The sequence below is a fragment of the Colius striatus genome, chromosome 1 (genome assembly GCF_028858725.1).
Source record: "Colius striatus isolate bColStr4 chromosome 1, bColStr4.1.hap1, whole genome shotgun sequence".
Lineage (NCBI taxonomy): Eukaryota > Metazoa > Chordata > Aves > Coliiformes > Coliidae > Colius > Colius striatus.
In genome coordinates, this window is record NC_084759.1 from 131,898,483 (window position 1) to 131,914,718 (window position 16,236).

The following is a 16,236-nucleotide window of genomic DNA, read 5'->3' on the forward strand; positions in this document are numbered from 1 at the left end:
GGTTTTGCAAAGAAAGAGAAACGTGTACAGTTCTGAATGATTATAATGTATATCACGTAGCTGCAGAAGTTTAACATACCTTTATTTCAGTGTAAATTAAAATTTTTTAAAGGTGACTGCTCCTTTGTATCTGTCTTATAAGTATAGAGGAACAGAGTGGCGATACATTAACCGCAGGAGCATGCAAGAAGAATCCTATATAACTGTATGACCAGAAGAGAGTATTGCACAAAGCTTATTTGTACAGTTGTTCAGGGGGGAAGGAGGTGAAAACACCAGGATCAGGACTCTGAGTCAGGGAAGACGGGAGGGGCAGGGAGAAGGTGGTCTTAAAGGGCTAGTTGGACTCTTGATCATTGTACCACCCTGTGTTTTATGTTTGTTATGTTTTGGGGTTCTATGGTTATTCTTTAGTTGATATTGCATTAAATTATTTTCTATTTCCTGATCTGTTTTGTCCTGGAACTTAAGCAGCAATTAAGCTTTCCCTGCCCTTTTGCAATCCTCAGGTCTTTGGTATCTGAGGCTAATCACGGTCTTTTGTTCCCTGATGAGCCTAAACCATGACAAAGATCATCAAGTCACACTGCCAGGCCCATCACCAAACTAAACTGTGTCCCTCAGCACCTCATCTATGTGTCTTTTCAAGTATCTTTAGAGATGGTGACTCCACCGCCTCTCTGGGCAGCCTGTTCTAATGCTTAATAACTCTCTTGGTGAAAAAGTTCTTCCTAATGTCCAATCTAAACATCCCCTAAGATAGCCCTTGCTGGTGTAATTGTATTGAGGTGTTTGGTGGGTTTTGATCAACCACTAAGTAACTGGGTTCTGTCTTTCTGGAGATGCCAGAGAGTTGTTCAAGGTGGTTCTTCATATCCTCCAGTCACAAGGATCTGTCCCCTTTTTGGTCCCTTCCGTCATGGACATGAAGTTTGAGTAGCAGTGACAGCATGGTGCTGATGATATTCAGCTCCTAGGTGAGGGTGCACAAGCTCAGCACATGGATCACAACAGCTACATCATCGGGACTTCTCAAGATACTTAGTTGTGTCTCAATTCCCTGCTCACAGGGAGGAGCATTTCCCTCCCTCACAAACATTTTTGCCAGCAAAGAGATTTTGCGCATCCCTTTCTAATGCAGCCCTTGTTGCAGGGATCTGTTCCTTAGTCCCCTTTCAGTTGGGTTGTTGCAGTTTGTGCTGTGTAGCAGATGCAGCTGCTTGGTCCCGCAGCCTCTCCTCAGGGGAGGGATCACAGCGGCCGCTTTTCCTACTGCACTTCTCAATGTGTTTCTTTCTGATTGCTGTCTGGTGCCTTGCTGCTTTACCTGTGAAGAGCAGCTTGAACAGAGATCCCAGCTGACTCATCCCATACTCAGTCTGCATACTGGGGGTGTTTGTGAAGGCTTGTAGGGGCAGAAGAAAAGTTACAGTGGGGTGTTCTGGTGGAATCTACCTCTTCAGTACCATAGAGCCCATGATAATCGGCTTTGCGAGCATGTTGCAAGTGTGTTGAACACAATGACATTCAAGGAGGTAATACGTGGCTTTTTTTGCTGTCTTGAGAGTTTTTCTGAATTCCCTTCATTTAATATTTATTGATATACACTTAAAGCTCATGTTCTTTATTACAAAGCTATTGAAGCTTTCTCAAGCATGCCAGTGCTTCTTAATGTAAGGACGTTTTGCAGCATCTTGCAGATTGAAGAAACTGATGAATTTTTCCATCCCAAGTGTTTCAGTCTGAAGAAAAATACCTACCGAAACAGCTTAGTAGTTCTTAAGTGGTTAGAAGGAAAAAAAATGTTTTAGTTTTTTTACATTGAAAATTTCTTCATACCTTTTGTTTAAAATGTAGCAGATGGCTTTTTGTCAGAAATGTGTTTTTTGCCACCCTGGTGAAAGTCTTCCCAGATCTGGCTGAGCTTATATGTCTTTGGGAGATAAATTTTTTAAAAAATCACTCTTCCCAAATAACAAAGAACTCTTAACATTTTACTGGTCACATCTCCTCTCCAAGAGTCTGTTGGCACTGGGTTGAGACAAGCTTTCTTCCCTTTGCTCCTGGTCTCAGCCCACAGCAGTGTGGATCATGGAGAAGAGTCTCACTTGGCTACCAAGTCAGAGCAACCTTAGGACAAAAAGAGCTTCTGGGTAATTTAATTGTAAAAAAAAATTAAATCTTTGTGGAAGTTAGAGGTGCTATCATTTTTTCAAGATGTTTCCATTATTATGGCAAAGATTGCCTTAGTTCAAAGCCTGTCTCCTGCAAGCTTTGAAGTCTCAGCTCAACCAAAGATGGCCAGAATTTTTAACTTGGGCAAAATAATGAATTTTTCATCATTTTTCATTAGCAAGCTGTTTGGAAGTGGGAGAAATATTTTGGTAGAAACTTTCTCCATGACTTTTGCCAAAGGGTCCAGGATTGGAAACTTTCATCCCACATGTTAAAGCTTGAGAGGGATAAGCAACTGAAAACAGAGTCTCAGGGAAGTGTGGCACAGTCTTAGCACTAGGTAGAAATATCAGCCTTATCTGTAAAATGTATTATTTGAAAGAAATGTACTGGCTAGATTGTGTAAGAGTTAGCCCAAGGCTAGATTGTGTAAGAGTTAGCCCAAGGCTGTGTTAATGTAGAGTAATGACTATTGTAGTATATTTTACACTGGAACTTAGTTAAAGCTGAATGAACAGCTTCAGTTCTCTCACTTCCTAATTTCTGATGCCTGAGAGCTATGCTTGTGGGAATACAATTAATTCATTGTTACCATGCAAATGATTTTGCTTTCAAAGGCAAGGTTAGGGGAGAGGAAGAAATGAGAGCTCCTGAGCTTCAGGAGCACCACGTGCTGGAAAAGCGAGGGAACTCACAGAAATTGCAGTTCTGCAGGGGAAAAACTTCTTCCCCTGCCCCATGCCTTCTGGTAGCCCACAGGAAATTGCTGAGAGCTAGGGGAGAGACCTTCCCGACTGGAGGGTCCCATGGGCTTTTGATCTTTTTTCTTTTGGGGTGTGTGTGATTGCTTAATGTGGAAACAGATGATGAAACTTTCTCGTTGACTTTCCAAAAAATGTCACTGTCTGAGGTGCAGAATGAAAAATGTTAGCTTCAGAGTTGAAAGCATGTGAAAGTAGAGAGTGATAATGAAATCCTGATGCAACTTCACTGCAATGAGCTTTTCTGCGCTTCTGCTGTTTTATAATGGTAATTTGAGGGTTCTGTTTGCTATGAAATACCAGCATAAACCAGGAGGCTGAAGTCAATGGAGTTACTTTAGATTTCTACAGGTGTAGCTGAGACTGGAGTTCAGCACTTAGTGCTATAATGTTTTTAATGAATGTTTCATTAGGAATTGGACCCAAAAGTATGTTATTAATAAACAAGATTTAATTTAGAACCAAGCTATTGGGTAAGCAAACAACAACACACGGGCAATTCTTTCAAAAACACATTGGTGTCAGCTATCCTTGTATGAATTAAAAGCAGCATTCCAGACTTTAGATGAAATGGTACAAGGCATTGTACCAGTGTCATTCTAGGGATAACAGTTATTCCTGATAAATAGCTGCCCTGAGCTATTTCGTGGAGGCTGAATCACAATCTGAAGAGACAGTGACAATGAGGCCATGCAAACCTTGAGTTCATTACTTCTTCCACCTACTAAAATAAACACCGGGGAACTACTCTTGGAGAAGCTGAGAAGCTCAGCAGCTTTGTGAGTAGTGAAAGTAGCTCTGCATGGCACATCTGAACTTGCCCTTTCCAATCATTATCGTCCCACAGAGTTGTTAGAAGCTAGTCCCGTACAGCTTCACACAGCTCTGCAGGATGCAGGTTGCATGTTCTGATCTGTTTTGCTGCCAGAGGGTAAGAATAATTCCTTTGCTATTGCTCGAAGAGAGGAGAGGCTGGTGGGCAAAGAGTTAACAGATATATGCACAGGAAGCTCTGAGCTCCCTGTGCATCTCTTGGTGGGTCATTGGAATGGAAAAATAAAAAACTCAGGAAGTCAGGAATTTCCATAGCATCCCCAGACCAGCATTCCAGCTCGAACAGTATCCTGTCCCTGGTGGAGACAGATGCTTCAGAGGAGGATACAAGCATCCCTGCTGTGTACAATTCCTGGATATGAGGAAGGGTAGCTGAACAGGTAGGGCACATTTTTAAGACTTTGCAATCAACACTTAGCTCTACTTCAGACCTGTCTTGGGCAAATCTACCTACTCATCTCCTGGAAGAGCAGCCATCAGTTCCCTTTGTCATCTCACTAGCTATGGGTCGGGAAACCATCTCTCTGGCCACGCTTGGGAGCATTCCCTTAAGTCATGTGTGGGATATGCATAACCTGGCTGTCAGAAGGACTGGGCAAGTTCACTCTGTGAGGGCTGTATGCGCATATAAGAAGTATCTTCTTAAGGTTCTCTCCAAGTGGCAAAGAGTTGTCCTCACCAGTAGCAGGGGAAAAGTTTTTGGGCAGAGCCAACATGTAGGCTTGTATAGCACACAGGCTCAAGTCCTTTTTAAAAGTCTGTTCCCAGATGGGAACTGGTGCGTATTGAGTGGTTTTGAAAATCCAAAGCATATTTAAGGGTATGAGGTAGAAAGGAAAAAGGAACCAAGCTTTTCTTAAAGTCTTGTCGAAACAGCTGGCTGTGAGCCCTTGAAAATATGGAGTCAAGCTGTTTTGAAGACTGGGTCTATAATAAATGACATTTAAAATATCTCCATTTAAATGTGCTGCATATGTCAGCACTGGGATTTTTTTTTTTCCCCAAGGTCTAAAAAATCGCTTCATAATGATCCCTGCTGATTTCTGCACAGATACAACGTTCAGAATCACCACACTAAAGAATTCAGTTTGTGTTGAGCCGCAGTATAAAATTGTAGAAATCTAACTTGAATGGATAGCATTTGAACATTGTTCCTATGGCACATACACCATTTATCCCCTCCTTTGTAGCATTCAGGGCATGTGGTTTTGGAACCAAGTAACAGGACTTGCTGTATCTTATCCTGCCTTATTTGTTGCAGACCGTATTTTGTATGCAAGGAAACAACAGACAAAATAGCCTGCAAAAGAAAGGAAGAATGAGATAGTTTCCTAAGTTGTCTTTGCCTGAGTTGGCAGCTGCTCCGCTTCATTCAGCTTTTTGTTCCCCAGTGAGTGCTGTGCGTGTGTAGCAACAATGGGGTGATGCAGTTACACCGCAGGCTCATGGTGGAGTTCCGTCAGATCCATTCATAAATACAGCCTGGGCCGGCGCGCCGAGGAAGCCAGGCCCCCGAGGAACCGGCTCTGCAGCCCGAGCGTCACTGCCGGAGGAGCTCACAGGCTGGAGAGAGATAGTCTGGACAGAGACGGGCCCCTGACCTCCGGCAGCAAATCCTCGCTCAGCTTGTCCAGCTTTGCATAATGCCAGCGGGTCATCATGGCATTTTTTTAGATCCTCTCTTTTCGTAAACACTTGTGGCAGTAACTACAGCAGGGTGGATTCACAGCTTTACTCAGTTGCAAAGTGTACCTGTTAAAGGTTATTGGCTTAAGATCCCAAGTTGCGCTAAGCGAGGAGTATAATTTCAGGCATGGCATCTGCCCCTGGATCACCCTGCCAGTGTTTTGGCTTTACTCTCACTTTTTCCAGTTGTGAAAACATTGTTCTCTCCTGTTGCTATGAGAAATACCCACACGAGCAACAGGAAACCAAGAAACTGACTGTTGAAGCAAGCGGTGGAACTGAATCTAGAAAGTACACTATTGAAAGTGCTGAAAAGACCAAAAAAATTGCAGAGGAAAATGTACCATCTTTCATATTAGTCATCTTCTATATTGCGTTATTACAATAATGTAGCAATAGTAAGTGGAGAAATTCTGGCATAGATTTGTTTTGGGTTTTTTTGTTTTTTCAAGTGAGATGTCCTCATTAGTCTGCATGAAATGCCCCGTGGAAGAGCAAATTACTATTTTCTGTACTCGCAGATGGAAAAACAGAGACGTAGACACTTACCTGTAATTGATGCTCTTTGTTACAGTAGCAAAAATAGCCACATTTAGGAGGGAAAATATTTCTGTTTTTAAACTGCATCTATCAGATGTGAGATCACTGAGATACAGTAAATTGAGTAAATGGGCATGATATTCCCACAGCAGCTTTTCAGGCTCTTGTTTTGGAGAACGTTGGTGAGCTAAAGGCCAGCTCTCGGCACACGAAGGCCCCGCTTTGGGAAGGAATCCCTGTTTATGTCAACAATGAAGCATGTGCTTTGGAGAGGTTTGAATTGGGGCTTAAATGTGAACCAGCGAAGGAATCCAGCCATCTCTTTTATTTAGGAGTACAGATGACATGTTCCATGCTGGAACTTATGTAAACCCCAGCTCTTTAATGCATGTCTGATTGTTGCTTTTTTAGATTATCCGAGCAATGCATACGTGACTGGTGAACAGTATTGTCACTTCAGATATCTCCAGCATCCTCTCCATTAGTCATACCAGGTCCCACACCTAAAAAAAGTCTTTTTCTGATTTACCTTTTGCAGTTAGTTTTAAGAAAGAGGAAGAGATTGAAGACATTAAGAGTTATTGTGAAGTAATTATGTATATGTGGAAAAACAATCACCCTTTGACACAAAAATGCCAGACGGCTTTTGCAGTGTTCCCATCTTTGAGACTTCAAGCACAGCAAAGTACCTTGATCCAGGCTCCTAAATCTGGGCAGGAAATGCAAGAGCATCAGGAACTATCTGGTAGAGTTAAAGGCCAGTATTGTGCAGTGTTTGTATGCACATGTTATATGTAACAGCAGCCCTGCTGATACTCTTCTGGTGCTGGTTGTAAAAGAGAGTAAGGTTGAGGCTTTGCTTTTGAAAGCCTTTGAGAAATGAGTGCTCAGCCGTGGCATCACAAAGGGTTTGATGACCTTGCCTTGCCATTGGCCTGAGCTCAGTGCAGCTCAGACTGCGGTAGCAGCGGCAGCAGGCATGCTAATCTTTGCTGACTTCCCTGGCGTTACTTACCAAGCTGAGCTCTCAGCAGCTGGATGTCCATACATCCCAGGCAGGGCTCTGAGATATGGTGACACTTCATTTCGTTTCTCTTTCATTTCATCTCACTGCTCTAATCAAAGCTGTTTCACCTGCCCAGGCTTCGGTTGATGCTGGCCTTTTTCTGTGGTTGCTGATGCACAGCACCCCCATATAAAGCTGAGGTCTTGTCAAGTGTTAAGCAATATTTAAATTTAATAGAATTAAAATGGAGTCTTGTCAAACAATAGTTTTACAGTCTTTGGTTTCTTCCTTCAGTGCTGCTGTAATGCATTTTCACTGGTATTCCCAAATGAGTGCCATCTTAGATGGGCAAAAGCTGGGTGGCTGCAGGGTTCAGACCAGTTTCCATGTACCTAGACATTTCCCTAAATTTAAGTTTTGATAAACATTAAGAGGCTTGCTGGGGTACACTTTCTTATTTCTTCTCCCAGGAGAGACCAAAACTGAGATGCAAAAGGGGAATTTAAAATTGGCATACAAAAAGCACTGTGTCCTGAGACACTGTGGAAGAGACCAGAGAGTTCATCACTTGGGCATAGTGTGCCTCGCTGCCTGCCAGAGTTGATGGGCAGAGAAACCATAGTGCTAGTACAAAGAGCACACGGTCTGGCAGACCTGAGTGTTCCGTGAGCAGTGAGGATCTAGGGGTGTGCTATAATTTCTCAGCTTGGCAGTGACATGAATCTGATGGCTTAAATCTGTTTTAGAGTGGTTGTCACAGTGGGAGTAGGCGTAATAAACACACAGCCATGGTGCCCTTACTGTCACAGAAGCTCTATATTGATTCAAAATGAAGAGAGGAAAAAAATGATGCATTGCTGAAATAGTTTACTTACGATAGTCTTTGACAATCAGCATTTGAGGAAAGTGATACTTTTCTTTGTGGAGAGGGCAGTGTACTGCTATGAGTTGCAGAGGGATCTGATGCAAAGATTGTTGTCAGCCAGAAGGTACCATCTGTCATCTTCAGTTTGGATAGGAAGACTTGAAAGTGGCTAGATAAAGTCTATGGCAGAAACCCCAGCCAAGTTACTAGAACAGCTACAATACATTGCCTCAATACTCTTTTTTTTTTTTTTTAAAATTTATCAGTTCAGTCATGGTCTTGCAAGATGGAGAGGAAGTCTTGGACCTGCTTAACTCAGTAAATCTGGTGCAACAGGCTGTGTGGATCAAAATGAGGTAGTCCTGGAGCTCAGGGCAGTCAGGACTGAATATACCAGTAATTACTAGAACAAAACGAGAAGCTATTGGTTGAGTTGAGTGAGATGCCTCCCTTAATAGCCTCCCCAATGCCCTATAAACATCAGTTTAAAATTGGAAGCTGTGGAGCAGTATGGAGCATATATATGACCGAGGTGAGTTATGAATTATTCTGCAGGATCTTTTCTAGTACTTGGGGTTTCTTTCAAGATTATCATGAATGGAAATTGAAATCCTCAATTATTATTGACTTAGGACCATAGCATCATAGAATTAAGGATGGAAAAGACCTTTAAGATCATCAAGTCCAACCACTAACCTCACACTGCCAAGCTCACAACTAAACTGTCAGCACTTTATCTATGCATCTTTTAAATATCTCCAGAGATGGTGACTCCACCACTTCCCTGGACAGCCTGTATGTTAACTCTATTGGTGACAAAGTTCTTCCTAATCTCCAATCTAAACCTCCCCTGGTGCAACTTGAGCCCATTTCCTCTTGTCCTGTCATTCATTACTAGAGAGGAGAGATTGACCCCCACCTTGCTACAGCCCTCTCTCGGGTAGTTGTAGTGATCATGTCTCCTTTCAGCCTCCTCTTCCCCTGACTAAACATCCCTAGCTCTCTCAGCTGCTCCAGACATCAGACTTGTTCTCCAGGCCCTTCACCAGCTTTGTTGCCCATCTCTGAACACACTCCAACACTTCAATATTCTTCTTGTAGTGAGGGGCCCAGAACTGAACACAGTATTCGAAGTGTGGCCTCAGCAGTGCTGAGTACAGGGAGATAATCACCTCCTTGGTCCTGCTGGCCACACTATTTCTGATACAATCCAGGATTTCATTGGCCACTTGGGCACACTGCTGGCTCATATTCAGCTGGCTGTCAATTAATGCTCCCATGTGCTTTTCTGCTGGGCAGCTTTCCAGCCACTCTGCCCCAGGCCTGTAGGGTTGCATGGGATTGTTGTGGCCCAAGTGCAGGACCCAGCACTTGGCCTTATTGAACCTGATACAATTGGCCTCAGCCTGTCAATCCAGCCTGTCCTGACTTGAATAAGTACATCATAGTGCTGCTGGTTCCTCCTTCCAGACATTTTCACAGCTAGCATTTCCATCACAGCCATGAGGGTACTCCTCCATTGGACATAGAGAGGCTTTTCTTCAAATGCATTTCAAGTGTGCTGGTAAAATCACCCAGGGATGAAAGGTACAGGGAAAAACAAAACCAAACCCAAAGTTAATTTCCTTTTTAGCTCTGTACATGCTGAAGTAAAAATAAAACTATGGAATGGAAAGTACCTGAACTATTTTAATCATTAAAACTACTAGACCTTATAGAAGAATGGGGAAGTTGATCCATGTGACACTCACTTAAAAACCTTTTTTTATAAAAACAGCAAAGGCAACCCTACAATATTCTGAAGGAACGGCTCAGTCTCTGTATTGCAAAATCTGGAGCTTTGGTACATTACAGTGTCCTTTCAAGGAAGATTTGCTGAAAATACTGCAATTATTTTTTTTCCTTGATAACGTTTTTTAAAGTTTTCATTTATTCCTATCAATGCCATCGAGAGCTTGCAAAATTAAAGTTTACCAGTAAAATGTATACACTTCCAGCAAATTGACATGAAACATGGAAACATTGACATTGCATCATGGAAAGGCCCAGCTGAGAGAGTTTTTGTCTTTTTTGCATTATGTTACTTAACTTTGGATTGACAGAAAGTTGCAGTGAAGTAAACAAAAGTGGTAGCCCCATCTATAAAATAAGCCACTTGCTGTGTCACACTATGATAATAGGGCTAATAAGATAATCATAATACATTTTCTTTTCCTTTCACCCATGAGATTACCATCCAGATGGTGTACTTTGTACGTATTAAAGCTAGTTGCAGACTGAGACAGTACTTCATAGAATGGTAGGGGTTGGAAGGGACCTTTAGAGATCATCTAGTCCAACTACCCTGCAGAAGCAGGTCCACCTAGATCAGATCACACAGGAACGTGTCCAGGCAGGTCTTGAAGACCTCTAAAGAAGGAGACTCCATAACCTCCCTGGGCAGCCTGTGCCAGGGCTCCCTCACCCTCACAGTGAAATAGCTTTATCTTATGTTTAAATGGAACTTTCTGTGTTCCAGCTTCATCCCATTACTGCTTGTCCGGTTACAATAGAAAGATATAATAGAAAAAAGGGATGTCCCAACCTCCTGACACCCACCATTCAGACATATGTAAATGTTAATAAGATCTCCAGCTCTAGTTCCTGCAGCCTTTCCTCATAAAGAAGATACTCTAGTCCCCTGCTGATCTTGGTGGCCCTGTGCTGGACTCTCTCCAGAAATTCTCTGTCCCTGTTGAGCTGAGGAGCCCAGAACTGGACACAGGACTCCAGATGAGGCCTCAGCAGGGCAGAGTAGAGGGGGAGCAGAACCTCCCTCAACCTTCTGGCCATACTCTTCTTGATGCATTCAAGAACAGTGTGCACAGTAAATATGGTTTTAGGATTTTTCATCTAAGAGTACAAGCACTTGGCTCACATGTTGCACTGGCCAGGTGTAAATTTCTGCCAATTCCAGATTATTAAAAAAAAAACATGGACAGGTTTTGTTTGTGTCTCATCTGGCATGAAAAACACTGCTCGAATCTGTCTGTAGCTCTCTGGCGTTGTGCTGTGCCAGGTATCATCTGTCATAAAAACCTATTGTGTGACCTGAATACCTTGGTAGAAGCAGTGATGTGGGCTTGTGTGCATGATCATCAGCACACCAGGATGGCTGGCTGATCAGGTAGTGCCCAGGGCCAGGATTAAAGATTGAAGCCACAGCTTTGTGTGGACAAGTTTGTTATATCTCTATCATGTGGACTGGAGAGTTTGGGCTGCGTCTACTGGTGTGCTCCACCTCATTTTGCTGCATGACTGAGGTTTATTCATCAATCTGGCTTTGGAGCTTTTTACCTTAGGAGATGTTGATTGTAGAATTTGACAACCTTCAAAATAAGGATTTCACCTTTATTGGTTTGCGTTGGCCAGGCAAATTCAGCTTCTGCATGGATGCTTCATAGACAAGACTAATTAAACAGAACGCACTACTCACACTAATTACAAAAAAAAAGAGTTTTAGTATGCAAATAGCAACACTTTTCAGGGAAGCTATTTCATGCTGAATGCAACATACTGGTTGTTTTACCATAGTGTTCTTTGTTTTAAAGAATTCAGTGGTACATTATTTCAAGTTTAAAACATAAGTATAGACCAGAACTAACACATGACAGAAAAAAATTGCATCAGCAGCCTGTGGATCCCAATATGAAATAAAATCGATGCAAACCGTGAGAATTCCAGTCTGAGCTCCTTCCTTGGTTTTACATACAAAATGAAGACATCAGACATGACACATTTCTCTATAGGATTATATAGAGATTTTAGTCTCTTCATACATTAAATGAAGCATCATACTGACCATCAGAAATTTGTATAATAATGGTGTAAGTGATCCAATATAAGGGTATTTAGAAACAAAGTTGGCTCCAAATGCTTGAGCCTTATGTTCCACGTGTCACCACCCTTCCTTCCCCAAGCCTGGCTGGAAGGAAATTGCCTCATCAAGCTCTCCAGTCTGAATCTGTTTGTGAAAAATCTGGCATATTTTCAGAAAAATGTGCTATTTTGAAACCGCACACCACTGGGCTTTAAAAGAAGAGATTCTTACACCAAAAAAAAAAAAGTGTAGTCTGTTAAAGAGACTCTAAACTGGTGCCCCTGCTCTTTCTTCTATTGGAAAATGCCTTGACCCTTGAAGTGATTTGTTGCCATTGCCCTCTCACAAACAGATGAATGCTTACAATGGACCTAAAATTCTTCCAAGGTAGTAACAGAGGATTTTCTTTATCTGAGTTTCTGTTAGCTTTTGCCAGATAGGTACTTTGGAAGAAAGGCTAAGGAATTTGTCCAGTTCTCACCATTAAACAAGCAATTCCAGTATTAGGAAATTGCTGATTCCACAATAATACAAGAGCAAGCTGCAGCTATAAAAAAACAACCAAACAAAAAGTTTACCTGGTTGAACAAAAGTACATATTCTTACCTTAAAAAATTAGCTTTGCCAGCAGCAGAAGGAAAATGGTGACAGACAGAGGAGCCCTTCTTATGCTAAAAGGAAAGGAAGAACCACATAAGGTGAGGGAAGTTAAAGTTTGCTTATCTGTCCTGGGTCTTATCCATAGCAAGTCCACTGAGCTCACATTTTATTACATCTTCAAAGACATTTGCCTCGGTCTCTCACTTCTGAGGCTTCCTGCTCCACTCTAAATGAGTTAAATACTAAAGCTTCCCTTCACTCTGGGAGCAGGAGTTCAGCAGATGGCAGCCCCTAGTTGGGACCTGCTACTGCCCAGTGCACTGCCTGCTGGGCAGCTGTGGGAGGCCTAGGTTTGAGTGTACCATCCTCCATCAAACCCCAGCTGTAACAAAGCTGGTGAGTGAACCATGTGTTTGGTAACTGCATGTTTTGGGGGGGAAAGGCAATGTGTGCTGCTGTAGGGATGAAGACAACGATGCAGCCCAACATGGGTCTTCCCATGACTGCAGCCCTGGTGCTGGGATGAGCTGCTGTCTTGTCTCAGGGCAGGGGAAGCAGTGACCAGGTGCCTTGAGATCAATGTTTCCCAACATGATCTTACTGACATTTCTCTTGGGCAGTCATTTCTTTAGTACACCAATAATATCTTCATGCCACTGTGTTAACATTTCAGGTGCTCTGTGGTTCTGAGCCCCATACTTATTAACTGATTGCAAGTGATTGTGGTTATGCACTGGCTGTGGCAATGCAGTGGTCGTGCCTGTGAGGTACCTCTGATCTGCCAAGAGCATCATTTCCCTCACAGGAGTGAGGGAAACGAGGGCACAGCTTCCTTTGGCATCATGTTTGATTTGTATTCTGGCTCTGTGACAGTGGTATGGGACATACATTCCATGGGCTGGCCAGTGTTGGTTTCCTTAACCCTTTCCTTGGACATAGCTGCACTTTTGGGGTTTTTTTGTGGTTCCTCCTTTTCCATAGAAAAGCGAGCCTGAGGCAGAGGGCAAAGTGTGGAAAAGTTTAGGACCAGTGACTAAGACTTGGGAAAGTTGCTAGCATTGCCTGCAGCAGAGCTGTGATGTGGTAGGTACAGTAGAGATACAAGCCAGTTAGCTTGACCACAGCTCCTTTTTCAGGAGTAGTCCCACAGTCCCTGGCTCTTGGGACAAAAGGTAAACACAGGGGACATGACATTGCAGGAGAAGCTTTTCATGTCACCACGCCATATCCTCTGTTTCACTGTGGTATTACCATGCTCAGGGATCAAACTGCTGAGCCAGATTGCACACGGATAGCCCACATACTTGGGAAATTTTGATGACATCTTTCTCTGGCTTCAGCTGATGTGATCCACATCACTGTGAATATTGTCCCTAATATAGCCAGCATCTCATCCTACCCCTTTGTCCTGGGTTACTTTGAAAAGCCATCCCTCACAGCCTCTCTTTGGCAGATGCACCTTCAGAGAGAGGTTGTAATGTTTACTTATATTAAGCAGAACAGTTTCATGACAAGGAGAGGACATCGTTTTGCAGCTAGCAACTGCTTGCTAATAGGCAAGAAAAATGGGGGTTCATGACTCACTAGAGATAATCGTGCATGCACCATGAATGTAAATGTTGTCAGCAGAACAGATACTCTACATTTAACATGTTTTCCCAGTCTGGCCAGAATGATAAACCTCCATACATTAATATTTCAAACTTCTCCTGATTAACCTGGCATCGTGTGGAGAAAGTGTGCATTGTTGATCAGAGCTCAGGTCCCCAGCATTGCAGTTGCATTGCACACTCATTTCCCAGGCTGACACAAGCACTCAGGGGACCCTGTGGAGGTCAGTGCTCAGCTCTGTTCTTCAGAAACCTGAAAGTAGGTACAGTGATACTGGATCTCACCACCGCTGCCAGATGCTGACAGGGCTCTGGTTGAAATACTCTGCGGTGAAGCTCCTGCTACCAAAAACTGTTTCTTTACTGTGCACACTGCACATATTTGGTACTGTGATTATATAGTCATGCCTTAGGTTTTATTGTTCAGTTTCTGCTGTAATCAAGTGTTTGTCAATGTTTTCTGACTTTTTTTTTTCCTAATAGCCATATCATTTGATGTTCCAGCGCATTATCAAGAATGTGGAACATCCTGTAATACCTTAATAGTTGTCTTCTTTGTCACTGCACCTCGTTTAAATGTGGTGAATCTGTCACATCTGTTTGTTTGTTTATACTTCATTGCAGGACTTCTAATATACAGGGCTCCCAAATTTGTGTTGCTGTACTGTATCTTGCTCTTTCTCCAAGTGGTATGTAGTTTGTAATGCAGTGCTTGCTGAGGCTTGTTTGTGTGGTTTTGAGATGCATCTTTTTCTAGTGTCTGTCTTTGCTTTAAAGTATTCTGTGAGTTATTGCCAGTAACATACCTTCACCTCTTCCTCCCCTGCTTTTCTTCATTGGAAATTGCTTTACTGGAACGTACCCAGAGAATAACGTGGCTGTGTGTTTGGGGCTGTATTTCAGAATGACACAGATCATAGAATCTTAAGTGCTGGAAGGGACCTCGAAAGATCATCTAGTCCAGCCCCCCTGCCAGAGCAGGACCACCTAGAGTAGGTCACACACAAACTCACCCAGGTGGGTTTTGAATATCTCGAGAGGAGGAGACTGAACAACCAATCTGGGCATTGTTCCTTCCCTTTGCATTAATTTTGACAGATGAACAGAACCCTTCTTTTGCCTTTACCTTGGGAACCCAAATACACAACTGATGAAACCTCGGCGACAGAGCACTGTGCTTTTTCAGTGACCTCAAGACTTTTGCTTCACTCTGATTTACTGTCAGTTTGCTTGATGGTAAAACAGAAGTACCTCTGTCTGTTTGACCATGATACAGCACATGTTGGTTATTTCAGGAGAAAAGTGCAGCTTTTTTGTAGTGAAGACCTACCCAAATCACTTAACCCTGCATAGGAGAATGCCCAAATTCATATACCCCACCCTTTGGGTTTTTTGCAAGACTAAGGGTTCCTGCTCAAGAAGACCACACAAATAGCAAGGACAGGTAAAATATTAGGATTTGGAGAGTCTAACAAATACGGCATTAGCATTGTTTAACCCAGGGCGTTTATACACAGTGGTTACCTGTGAGAATTTAAGTTCATTTTTCATCATAGCAGATGCTCCTTGGAAACACCAGATTAATGCTCTTCCAACCCCTACTAGCTCAGTAAGGGAAAGAAACTCTACCTATCCCCACTAATAGATGACTTTGCTTTCTGTCCTCTAGGACTGCCTTAAAGCTTGTCAAGAACAGATCGAGGCGGTGCTAGTAAACAGCCTTAGGCAAGTCCGGCAGCAGCAACAGCAAAGCAATCCTTCCAAGACGGTGGACGAACTGGACCAGGCCAGCACTCCCACAGATGTGAGAGATATCAACCTGTGAGGACATCGGCACAGAAAGTCACTCTTGCTCCCTCGGCCCTTTTATTTTTGTTATTATTTTTAGAATGAATTTTTGGTTGTGTTTTTTTTTTTTAATCTGCTCCTACATAGAATGTATTTAAAGCTCTTTTAGGTAAAAAAAAAAGAAAAAAATTACAAAAACTGAATAATGAAAAAAAAAAGCATTTGGTGCCTGTGATGTTCTACAGAAGGGAATCCCACAATATATTTGGTAATTGCTATTTGATTATGTATCGATGATATTAAATGCTTATAAAAGCATACAAAGTAGCTAGATAAATGTAAGCCTGCATTTGTGGGAACAAAGTAGAGTATACTTGTCTGCATATTATGACCTAGTGCATACACCCCTTTTTTAGATTTAAGAAAGGAATCGTGTGTGCGATTTTATGGCTTGACTAGATTGCAAAGCAATAGAATAAGGGGTTTAGGGCAAAGTGGGAAAAGATCCCTGA

At 42.6% G+C, this 16,236-nt stretch overlaps 1 protein-coding gene across 1 annotated transcript in view; it reads left to right on the forward strand.

The window, feature by feature from the left end:
* Positions 1–16,236, forward strand: part of CCND2 (cyclin D2) — a 35,927-nt gene that overhangs the window by 18,429 nt on the left and 1,262 nt on the right. Inside the window, exon 6 of the mRNA XM_062007469.1 lies at positions 15,606–16,236. This exon is cut by the window's right edge and continues 1,262 nt beyond it. Within this exon, the coding sequence (XP_061863453.1) occupies positions 15,606–15,761 (156 nt within the window). The 3' untranslated portion in view covers positions 15,762–16,236. The remainder of the gene's footprint in view (positions 1–15,605) is intronic.